The 10749-nt window shown below is 33.0% G+C and overlaps 1 protein-coding gene across 2 annotated transcripts; it reads left to right on the forward strand.

The window, feature by feature from the left end:
* The first annotated feature begins 1135 nt into the window (after positions 1–1135).
* On the forward strand, positions 1136–10288 carry LOC120258876 (acyltransferase-like protein At1g54570, chloroplastic). Of its 2 annotated transcripts, XM_039266335.1 has the most exons (15): positions 1136–1590; positions 2063–2114; positions 2201–2256; positions 2734–2892; positions 3006–3110; positions 4709–4815; positions 5014–5135; positions 5422–5530; positions 6276–6406; positions 6539–6908; positions 7307–7420; positions 9023–9108; positions 9599–9708; positions 9880–10096; positions 10232–10288. In XM_039266335.1, exons 1-14 carry the CDS (start codon positions 1287–1289, stop codon positions 10068–10070), a joined length of 2016 nt encoding a protein of 671 aa, XP_039122269.1. In that variant the 5' UTR covers positions 1136–1286; the 3' UTR covers positions 10071–10096; positions 10232–10288. The 2 variants fall into 2 exon arrangements, with proteins under 2 accessions (XP_039122269.1, XP_039122268.1); XM_039266334.1 differs by lacking the exon at positions 10232–10288 and having other exon boundaries at positions 9880–10212.
* Positions 10289–10749: the final 461 nt, after the last annotated feature.

Below are 10749 nucleotides of genomic sequence, written 5' to 3' on the forward strand. Positions count from 1 at the left end.
TTTTACTCAGTGCGACAATAGCTTCTAAAGATTAATAGTCATGGATGATAATTGAATTGGGTGAGCGTGAGGGCTAGGGGGAGGACGTGGCAACCCTACCGTAACTTGCATACCATATATCATGGCTTGCACATGCGCTGCTTTATTTTTTTATTTTGTCAATGTCACAATTGTTTCAACAGATTTTGCTTTAGCTTCATCTCATCCCGCTTGTCATTTTTTTAAAATAAAAATAGATATTTTAACTATTTATATTTTATTTATATTAATAATTAAAAAATTTATAATATCAAATTAAAAAATTAACAAATATTTTTTTAGCATTATATTTTTTAATTAATATATCATCAAAATACAAAGATATAATCAAAATGCACAATAAAATTGAGTGAATATAATCTTATTTATTTTGATTTGAAAATGAAAGAAAACCTACATATATGCAGGAACATTTAAGTAATTTTTTTTTTATGAAAGAGGTAAAGATTTACCAGAATCACCCATTCGTATTCTTCTTAAAAAAAAAACCCACCCATGTCCTATTTTTTAAGAGAAAACACCCATAAGAAACACTGATATAGACACAGTGACACGATATGACATAGTAATTTTTGAAAGTGAAGAATACGGATACGACAAAACATGACTATAAAAAATATTATATATATTTATATAAAATATTTATTATAAATATAAATCTATATATTTTTCATATAATATATGTCATATACAAGTGTTCAAATTATCCGACACCATGTATGGTGGTGCCTACGGTGTATTTGTGCTAGACACGAGTACAATACGGGTACATCAAGCTCTTTGAAGTGTATGTGCTTCATTGAAACATCACTGTCAAAGCGGATTAGGTAAAATTTGGGTTTTGCTATTTCACTTGACTCATACATAAGAGAGGTAAAAGTGTGTGTTTGATGTCGCTTGTGCAAATATCTTCAATTTTAAAATACGGAGAAAAATAAAATATTAATTCCTCTGTATAGATAGTACATGGGCATTATATTTGAGCTTTTTTTTGGATTTAAATGGCCATAAAATTTTATAATTATGTCGCCAACCAGTATCTATTATGTATAAGTGGTAAGTCAAAGCAGCAATGATCAATCATTGAACTGTTATGCAGCAGCCTAACCTCCACCGCGGGTGAGCATACCAGTACTCTCTTCAACTTCAAGTCTCAGTCTCCCTCCTCTGCAAGCTTACCAAAGATTGGGACGAAGCTCAACCATCCCGCGTCGTTGCCGCAGCCACCGCACCCTCATCGGACGCCGATGGAATGCCTCCCTGTGCCACCGGCGATGCCCTGCGCGGCTCTGAATCGTAGCCGCGTTCGGCTACCACGCGTCGTCCGGGGGATCGAACCGGTTACGGCGCCATTCGAAGGACGATCCAAGCTCGAGATGAAACCGATCCGGAAGGTCCTCGATGACTCTGTGATCGAGCCGGTGCGTGTGGCGGACTTCATCGAGAGATCTAAAGAGATTGTCCGGCCCGACGGCGGTCCGGCGCGCTGGTTCTCTCCGCTGGAGGCTGGGTCTCGGACCGCTGGTTCCCCCCTTCTCCTCTATTTGCCCGGTTCGTATTTTTTTTAGTCTTTTGCCCCTGCTTCTGCTCCAAAGTACGGTATTGTCCTTCTGCCTGCTTCTTTGGATTCTGGGGATTTCTCGTCATCTGGAACGATTAATTTTATTAAAGTTACGGTTTTTATATATTTTTTTTACACTATTTAAGGAGTTAAGAAGCATTTTAAGTTTGGATTATGTGTATTCCGTTTAATAAGTAGAGGTTTTGCGTTAATCTGGTGATTAATTTCTACTTACTTGTGTTAAATATTTCATTTTGATTTGAATGTAGATGCTAATGTATTTTAAACATTAACATTTACGTAAAAACTGGTTGAGTTGGGTGGCTTGTTCACCTTATTAATAATAAAAATAAAATAAAAATATCCTAAAAAATGGTTTCAAACAATTTGTACAAATGATACAATACTATTCTGAATTATTTGTAAAATTTTGTCATTATTATTATTTTGTTTTAAATGCAGGGATTGATGGTACAGGACTTGGATTGATTCAGCATCATCAGAGGCTGGGGAAGTAAGCCTGAGGATGTGATGGATTTTGCAGTCAGGTCTTTATCGCTGTTTAGTTTATTTAATCTGTGTCTTTGCTTATGGCTGCAGGATGTTTGACATTTGGTGCTTGCATATCCCAGTTGCTGATCGCATGCCATTTGAAGGTTTTGAATTTTTTTTTTTAAAATCCTGCATGTCGACATCATATCTGCACTAGTGATGTATGCATTGCAAAAGATTTTACATGATGCCATGATGTTTAATTTGCTTGTAGTGCAGTAGTGTTGTTGATGGTGCTCACTTTGGATGCGTGTATAATACAGAGTAGCAGTCAGGTTATGTACATGTTTTCATGCTTAATTATGTTGTTGTCACCTTCATGTACATAATTCAAATAGTTCCATACCCCTAAGCAGCTACTTTCAATTCAATTCTGAAATTAATTAGGTGCTTCTACTTATGGGCCTCAAGCTAGGAGCCTCATGTTTCTGATGGGACATTTTTGTATGATGAGTTGCTTCATAATGCATTTTTTTTAAAGTACTGTTGTTTTAAGTTATAATAGACTAATAGCCACAGTGATTTGCAATGTGGCACTCCTTTGTGGGGTGTGTGTGTTGAAGTTCTTCTGCTGCATGCAGGTTTGGTGGAGTATGTAGAGAAGACAGCAAAGACAGAAAATTCTCACTTCCCAAACAAGCCTATTTATCTTGTTGGTGAATCGCTTGGTGCTTGCATTGCTCTTGCTGTAGCAACACGGAACCCAAATATTGATTTTATATTAATACTAGCCAATCCAGGTTTTCTTTAGATTTTCCACTCGTTCAAGTGTTTTTTCATTGCATTAAATAATTGCACTATTACTACCTTCTTGTGAGTTGTTCATTTATTTTTGCATGAAATCATCTTACAGGAACATCCTTTAATAATTCCCAAATGGAATCTCTGTTGTCCATATTGGATGTTGTTCCGGAACCATTTCATGCTGCCATCCCAAATCTCCTGAAGTTTCTGACAGGTTTGTAATGACCATAATTCTACTGAAACTCTGTAGTTGGTTTCAATACGAGAATATTTTACCACATGATTCTATATAATTCAACTAGTGGAGTTTTATGAATAAGTTATGCAGGCTTCTGAAGGTGCAAAATTCCATGGTTTTGAGATGCTGACGTTTGCATAGATCAATTGAATAATCATTTAAAAGTTTTCCTTTCTATTATATATGTTGTTCATATTGTCATTTGATTAAACATATTTGTCTTCATTATAATATGTTTATTCCACATGAAGATTAATGGGCGTGCTCACTTCTTCTGTGCTTTTCTTCCCCTATGGGCAATGGACGGTACTTAAACATGAAATAGTTGTCCAGATAAAGTGATGAATTTGTTTATCATGGAGGTAGGGTCTCTCTAAGTTGGTCATGTGGTTACCTGAGTTTTTTCTTTGACAAAGGAAAAGAAAAGAGAAGAATTTGCAGCAATGCTTGATGAGCTACTTGGGATGATAGAATTATAGAAGGTGATTTTGGAATAATTGGGATTATGGACTTCACCGGTAGATAGATTTCATTGATTGCTTTTCTGCTTTTGTCAAGTTCATTGTTTTTTCTGCTACATGGTTCAAATAAAAGCAACAAGACCAATCATAGATCCTTCTGAACTATATCTCACTTATAAATAGATTTCTTCAGTGGCTTAGTTCATGAAGTTATTGCAGTTTTGCTTTTATTATTTGATGATTAATAGGAAAGAATATACAATGAATACAAAATTATAGTGATTAGGAGAAACAATTCAGATTTTGAACCTAAAAATGGCTTGGTCTTTTAATGAACTACTATTTGCAATTTTCACGTTAAGTTGCTAATGCTATTGCAGAGTGCCCACACAGTTCTGTTCTTGTTGTTGCTTTTTATTATTTATTATTTTTTTTTATATATATATATATATATATATTTGGGTCTTTGACCCTTTTGGGGTGAGGCATGGGAGCCCTATAAAGGTATAGACCTTTTGCAATAGATGTTGTTTGCATACACAAGGATTTGAACATGAAACATTTGTTTAAGCAGCCCAAGCTTCTATCACTTGGGCAAACTTGCCAGTGTTCTATTCTCGTTTTATTATATGACAAAACTGTATAAGCACACAAATGATTTGGGTAGATATATTGGCACTGTTTTTCTTAAAATTGATGTGCTTATATTTCATAAAATATATGTCTGGTTCTTTGTTAAAAGTTATCTTACCTGACAATTTTCTTTTCTTTTCTTCTCCTTTTTTAGCAAATGAGCAATTAGTTGTGACTGCATTCGATTATTCACTTTGGACGTGCATAACAATTTACTTTCTATTACTTACAGATTTTCCTTGCTTAAAGGGCAATAATGAACAACTTTTGAGAGTCCAAATGAACAAATCATTCTTAGCTTATCATGTGGAATGTTTAGCTTAGGGTAAATGATATTATTTATATCTGGTTCTTTGTTGGAAATTATCTTGCCTAACAGATTTTGAAAAAGATTAATTAGTTGCGCAAATGAATTGATAATTTATTGCTTATTTACAAAGCATTTTCTTTTCATTGTGTACAAGTTTTTTTGGCTTTTAGGTAGTCCCTACATGATGACCTCGGGTTATATAGAAAATCAACCTTTTATTCCTGAAGTTGTTAAGGAATTATCTGAGAGCTTGGCTGATGCATTGAATTACTTCTCAGTAAGTTTCAATTTTAAGTATGCTAATATACCTGATCACAATTTTGCTATAATAAGTATTATGAAAAACTTAATTTGGGGGTGTCTTAGGAGGCACTTGTGTGCATATTTCATTTGCATCATGGCATAACAGTTTGAGCTCTTGTTGGAACAAAGTTAAGCCTCTGAAACTTATGCAAGTGTCTGGTTTGTGTTGCAGTTCTTGGTCAATACATTACCAAAGGAATCTCTGCTTTGGAGATTGAAGATGCTCAAATCGGCATCTTTCTTTGTAAATTCTCGCCTTCATGCAATCGAAACTCAGATTTTGATACTTGCCAGGTTCCTACTTTTCTGATATTGTCACCATTTATTAATCAACACCACCACTTGTACTTGTTTCCTGGTTTGCGATTGGAGGCACAGAAGAATTGCTCCGTTGTTCGGAAAGCACAACAGGCTATTCATAGTTTTTGAAAACATTAGAATTAAGTCTCCAATCTAATGTTATGCTATTATATAGCGTTGTCATTTTGTCTTTTTATATTATGAATAATTTAGATATTTTATCAGGTTAAAAATAGTGATGCCTTTGCAGAATGATATGTTTAATTAAATCCTTTTATAGTGGAAGGGATCAGTTGTTGCCAAGCAGAGTTGAAGCTGAGAGGCTTTGTAAGGCCTTACCAAATGTCAGAGTTCGTCATTTCACAGACAATAGTCATACAATTTTGCTGGTATTTGATTCTCATTTTTCCTCTTACTTTATTTTTTTGTTTTGTCCAATCTTTGAAGTTTAAATAGCTTTGGATCTATTAGAGTAACTAATAGTCCCACATTGATTAATTTGGTAAATATGAATTTGAATGTATAAACCTAAGTTTCGTCCTATCAGTTGAAGTTTTCAAGTTGAATAGGGAGGGGAAAATATGTTTGGTTTTCATATAACTTGGTATCATAGTTTAATTTGTTTATGATGTGACTAGTTAAAACAAGCTAGCACATATCATGGAGGCATATTAGAATAACTGATAATTGGTTAATTTGGAAAGATATAGATTTGAGAATATAAGCCTACGTCTCTCATGCTATTAGTTTAAGTTTTTAGGTTAAATTGAGCCTAGATTGTGGATCATGTCTTTCAATGATTGATCTTGTGATTTAAATTATTTTGTCTTCAGTGGATGAGTATGCCTATCTGTGCTGCACGTCTTAATTTGCAAGATATACCCCTTACGAAGCACTTAAATATAACCATAGGTATATTGAATGTCCACAAGCCTTTTCCCTGAAAAGTTTGACAAGCTTTATTTGGAATAAGAGCTTCCCATGCCTGTTAGCTTTGTTATCTTTAATTTTTTTAATAATGTTTTTTTGAAGGTATTTCTTTACTATGAAAGTTAAATCAAGACAGTCATGATTTGTACTAAGGTTTCTTGAATATTACTTCATGCCTATTACAAAATTTTCTTCTTGTGATAGGAAAGGGGAATTGATTTGGTGACAATCATAAAAGGTGCTGGATATTATCGTTGTTCAGGAAATATCGACTATGTAAAAGATTATAGAAGGCCTACTCCTCCTGAATTCCAAAAAGCATTACAAAATTACAGGTATTTTATTGTTTGTGCTTTATCCTAGTATACAAGATTCATTTTTTAATAAGTTTAAAACTTTAGACTCCTAATGTTTCCTATTGTCTTGCATGGTGTATCCATGTATGGGTGTGTGTTTATGTTCCTTAGATGGGTTGATGATCTTGCTGACCCGGTAATGTTCTCAACTCTAGAGAACGGGAAAATGGTGAGAGGGCTTGAAGGAATACCTTGTGAGGGACCAGCTGTGCTTGTTGGATATCACATGTTAATGGGTTTTGATTTGGGTTCTCTGGTCTCACGGTTCTTGACTGAGAAAAATATTCTTCTTCGAGGCATTGCACATCCATTTATGTTCAATAGAGCATCAGAATTGCTAATGCCAGATTCATCTTCTTTTGATGGAATGAGACTTATGGGTGCTGTTCCAGCCTCGTCAATTAATTTCTACAAGCTTTTATCGAGAAAAGAATTTGTTTTACTGTTTCCTGGGGGAGCACGAGAAGCTCTTCATAGAAAGGTAACCTTTGGATTATTGGATTTTCTTTTCTCAATTGTGATTGTTTTTTTAAAGAGTAAAAATGAGATATGCTCTAGAGCCCATACTTTGAATTTACCATGTTGGAGCATAATGTCTTCTAAGGTTCTTTATTTAACATTGTAAACTATATCTTTGTGTGACTAATAGTTCTACATCGATTAATTTAGTAAATATAAATCTAAATATATAAGCATAGGTCTCTCATTTTATTAAGTTTTTGGGTTAAATCAGATCAATATAATATATTTGGCTTGTATGTAATTGTAAAGTTAGCTTTTCTAAATTCTTTGAATGAAAATGAGAACACTGTCAACATGTTTATTTTTTTTAATTTATTTTCTTTCATTGTTTGTTTTGATAAATTTTTGACTTTCTAGGGTGAACACTACAAGCTGTTTTGGCCAGAACAATCTGAGTTCGTCAGAATGGCAGCCAAATTTGGTGCTACCATCATACCATTTGGCGCTGTTGGAGAAGACGATATACTTGAAGTAAGATGGGATAACAATCCCTTTTTTAAAAAAAAATTCTCTATTGATCTTGGTCAATCTGAATTTAAATATTAATTTTTCTTAAGTTGTTGATATTTTCCTTTAGCTGCTATGCATGACTTAAGTGGCATAATGCAGGAGATTGATTTGGTATAAAGTAAGGTTAAGAACTCATAAATATTTAAGTTGTCTGATAACACAACCATTGTTAATTTTGGGTGTTTATATTACTGTGGTCTATACCTTGTTAACTTCCTGTTAAAATTTTTTCATAAGAATTATCCCTTTTCTACAATTTTATGTGTTCATAACCTTTGTTCAATTTTTCTTTCATGCTTATGGTAGTAATTGCGAAAGGATCATCTAGGTGACATGGTAACTTCAGATGATGATGATTAGTGATCTTAACTAAAAGAAAACAATAAATAAATAAATAAGAATGAACCGTCAGTGGTTTTTACCTTGAATGATGGTAAGTGTGGTGTAATGACTTCTGGTGTTACTAAGTTATTTAAGCTAAGTATAGCTATGAGGATATGTGTCTCAGAAAGGTTTTTATATTTTTATCTCCATGGGGACTGGTATTTCTTGTTCATCACAATTTCAAAAAAAATAATAATAATATTAATATAGAGGGGCTTGAAGTTGCCTTTGATTAAATTATGAGGATCAAATAAGATGTCAACAGATTATGAAATCAAGAATCTATCTAAAGATAGTGAAGTAACAAACAACCGCAAACAAAATGGCCAACATGTATATTTCTTGAAGATATTAATTCCTAGCTTTCAGGATTTCAGGATTTCTAAAACCTTATTTCGAGTTTCTTCTTTCAACTTAATCCTGGAATTAAGTTTTAGGTGTTTTATGTTCTATTCCAACAACTGAAGTCTCCTGCCACTTCATATTCTGTCTCAACAATTGAAGACTCAATGCCTAAACACACAATGACATCATATTGAAGCCTTGTCTTGATGATCTCAACCAGAAGATCATCACAAAGTTCTTCCATTGCTTAACTCTGGGTTAAACTCAATTCTGTGATCTAGCAGAATGATTATCTATGGCAACTTCAAATATGGAATTCAAAGGGAAGTTCTAGAATTAGCGCAGAACTTCTGCTAAATCAAATAATAATATTGGCATATAACACACTCTGTAGAACTACTTATTCACAATCATTTCAAGTGTATTGATTATGATATTTTGGTATCAAATTCCAGCATAAATGCTTATGTTCCATTTTTTCTTACAGCAAAAACATGATAAATGATGTAGAACAGGAAGATAGAGACAATCTTCTAATATGACCAAAATCTAGCAAAAACTATATGCTTGATAAAAAATAATTTGTGCCTAGTTTAATACAAGAAAAACTATTGCAAGCATGCCTTGTGTCAGATATACAAAGGATATGAAAATCTTTAAGTTCTTTTTAAATACAATACAATATATTCTGTTTGAGTCTTATCCTAAGACACCAGCTCTTGTTTGAGTTGAAGTTCCCAAATAAATGGTTCAGCAGTTAGAGGAGAAATTTTAAAATCTCTATCTTGAGTTTAGAATATGAATGTTCTGCTGATTCTTATCTTGTATGTTCAGGTGATCCTTGATTACAATGATCTTATAAACATCCCCTATATGGATGTACTCCACAAAAGAATAAATATGGATGATGTGAGAATGAGGTGCGCATCTTTTTCTTGATGGGTATCTGTACTTGAATACTTTCATGTGTTGCAGGAGAAACTCTTGATATGCTACAGTTCTTGTTAGTTATTTCTCCTTTTATGTGTATCTATTATTTTTGTTTTTGAGAATTCCCCTGTACATGGAGAACTCGTTTATGATTTTTCGTTGCAAGCTTGGTTGCAGCTTTCATTTCCTTTCTTGTCTGCAAGATTCTTTTGTTGATACAGAGCTGATAAAGGATATTTATTGGTCTTCTGGCATTGATGACCATGGAATAAGCTAATTTTTTTTTTTCAAAACATACTTCGGGATTTTATAATTTTACAGTCGAAGGGAAAGAAACAATTCTACTATTTTTTTTCTCGTCATTCTTCATTTTAGATTAATTGTACATACAAGATGTTAGTCAATGACTTGGTTTGCCCTTGCACTCTCAAATATTATTTTCTGATAATTAACTCAGTTCTTCCAATGTTTTGCTCACAGGGCTGATTATACTGGTCAGGTTGCACACCAAGAACTCTACCTCCCAGGATTACTGCCCAAGTTTCCTGGACGAGTTTATTTTTTGTTTGGCAAACCAATCGAAACAAGAGGTAAAATATTATTGCAATGATCACAGATAACTATAATGGTTTTGTATTTCTCTTTCCTTTTTAGCTTCTTATGTTTTTCGCACTAAGCAAACCATTCTGCAGTGATATTTCATCTTGAAATCTAAATTGTTTTTTCTTCGACTTCTTAATCCATTTATGTTATGGATAAAGGGCGCGAAGCGGAGCTCAGGGATAGGAAAAAGGCTTATCAACTCTATATGCATGCCAAATCTGAAGTCAAAAACTGTATTTCCTACTTGTTGGAGAAAAGAGAGAAGGATCCATACAGGAATCTATTGCCCAGGCTTCTTTACAAGGCAACTCATGGTTTTACATCAGTAGTTCCTACCTTTGAACTTTGAAGATCAATTAAATTGCTCTCAGGTGTGTAGCATAGACTTTTGTGTCATGCTATTTTCTCATTCAATTCCAACAGTTGTAAAAAAAAAACTTTTTATTATTATTTCAGATATACTGAAAATAATTTGATGATTATTTATTTTATTTTTTTTTGAAAAAGTAGATAAATCACTTCAATTAATAAAAAAGAGGCGAATACAGAAGATGGATATCAACAAAACCGAAAAAAAGACCACTAGATGTGGTATATAAAACAAGAACTAGAATTTGATGATTAATGTATTTTATATGTATATTAAGTAAAAAGAGAAAAATATGAGTTTTCCTCTATATTTCAGAGGAAGTACAATATTATTACAACAGAATGAACCGTTCTTTCCTTGGGCTTTAACAGGGCTTTGTGCATTTATAATGAATGTATTTATTTATGCAGAATGAGTGGTGTAATTAATGTTTTATATACTATATGTATGTATTTTAAAAAAAAAAACAAAAACAAAAACTGTGTTTAGGTGGGTATTATGCATATATATACCCCTATAAAACCAAAACTCTTACATTAACAATTTTATTTTTGCCAAATACATTTGCAATAACTTACTATTTTTTATATAGTTAAAATTAATTACTTTAATCAAATTATTATTCAATTTATCAGGCAATTTTATATTTATAATGTGT

Source organism: Dioscorea cayenensis, chromosome 4 (assembly GCF_009730915.1).
Source record: "Dioscorea cayenensis subsp. rotundata cultivar TDr96_F1 chromosome 4, TDr96_F1_v2_PseudoChromosome.rev07_lg8_w22 25.fasta, whole genome shotgun sequence".
NCBI classification, from domain to species: Eukaryota; Viridiplantae; Streptophyta; class Magnoliopsida; order Dioscoreales; family Dioscoreaceae; genus Dioscorea; species Dioscorea cayenensis.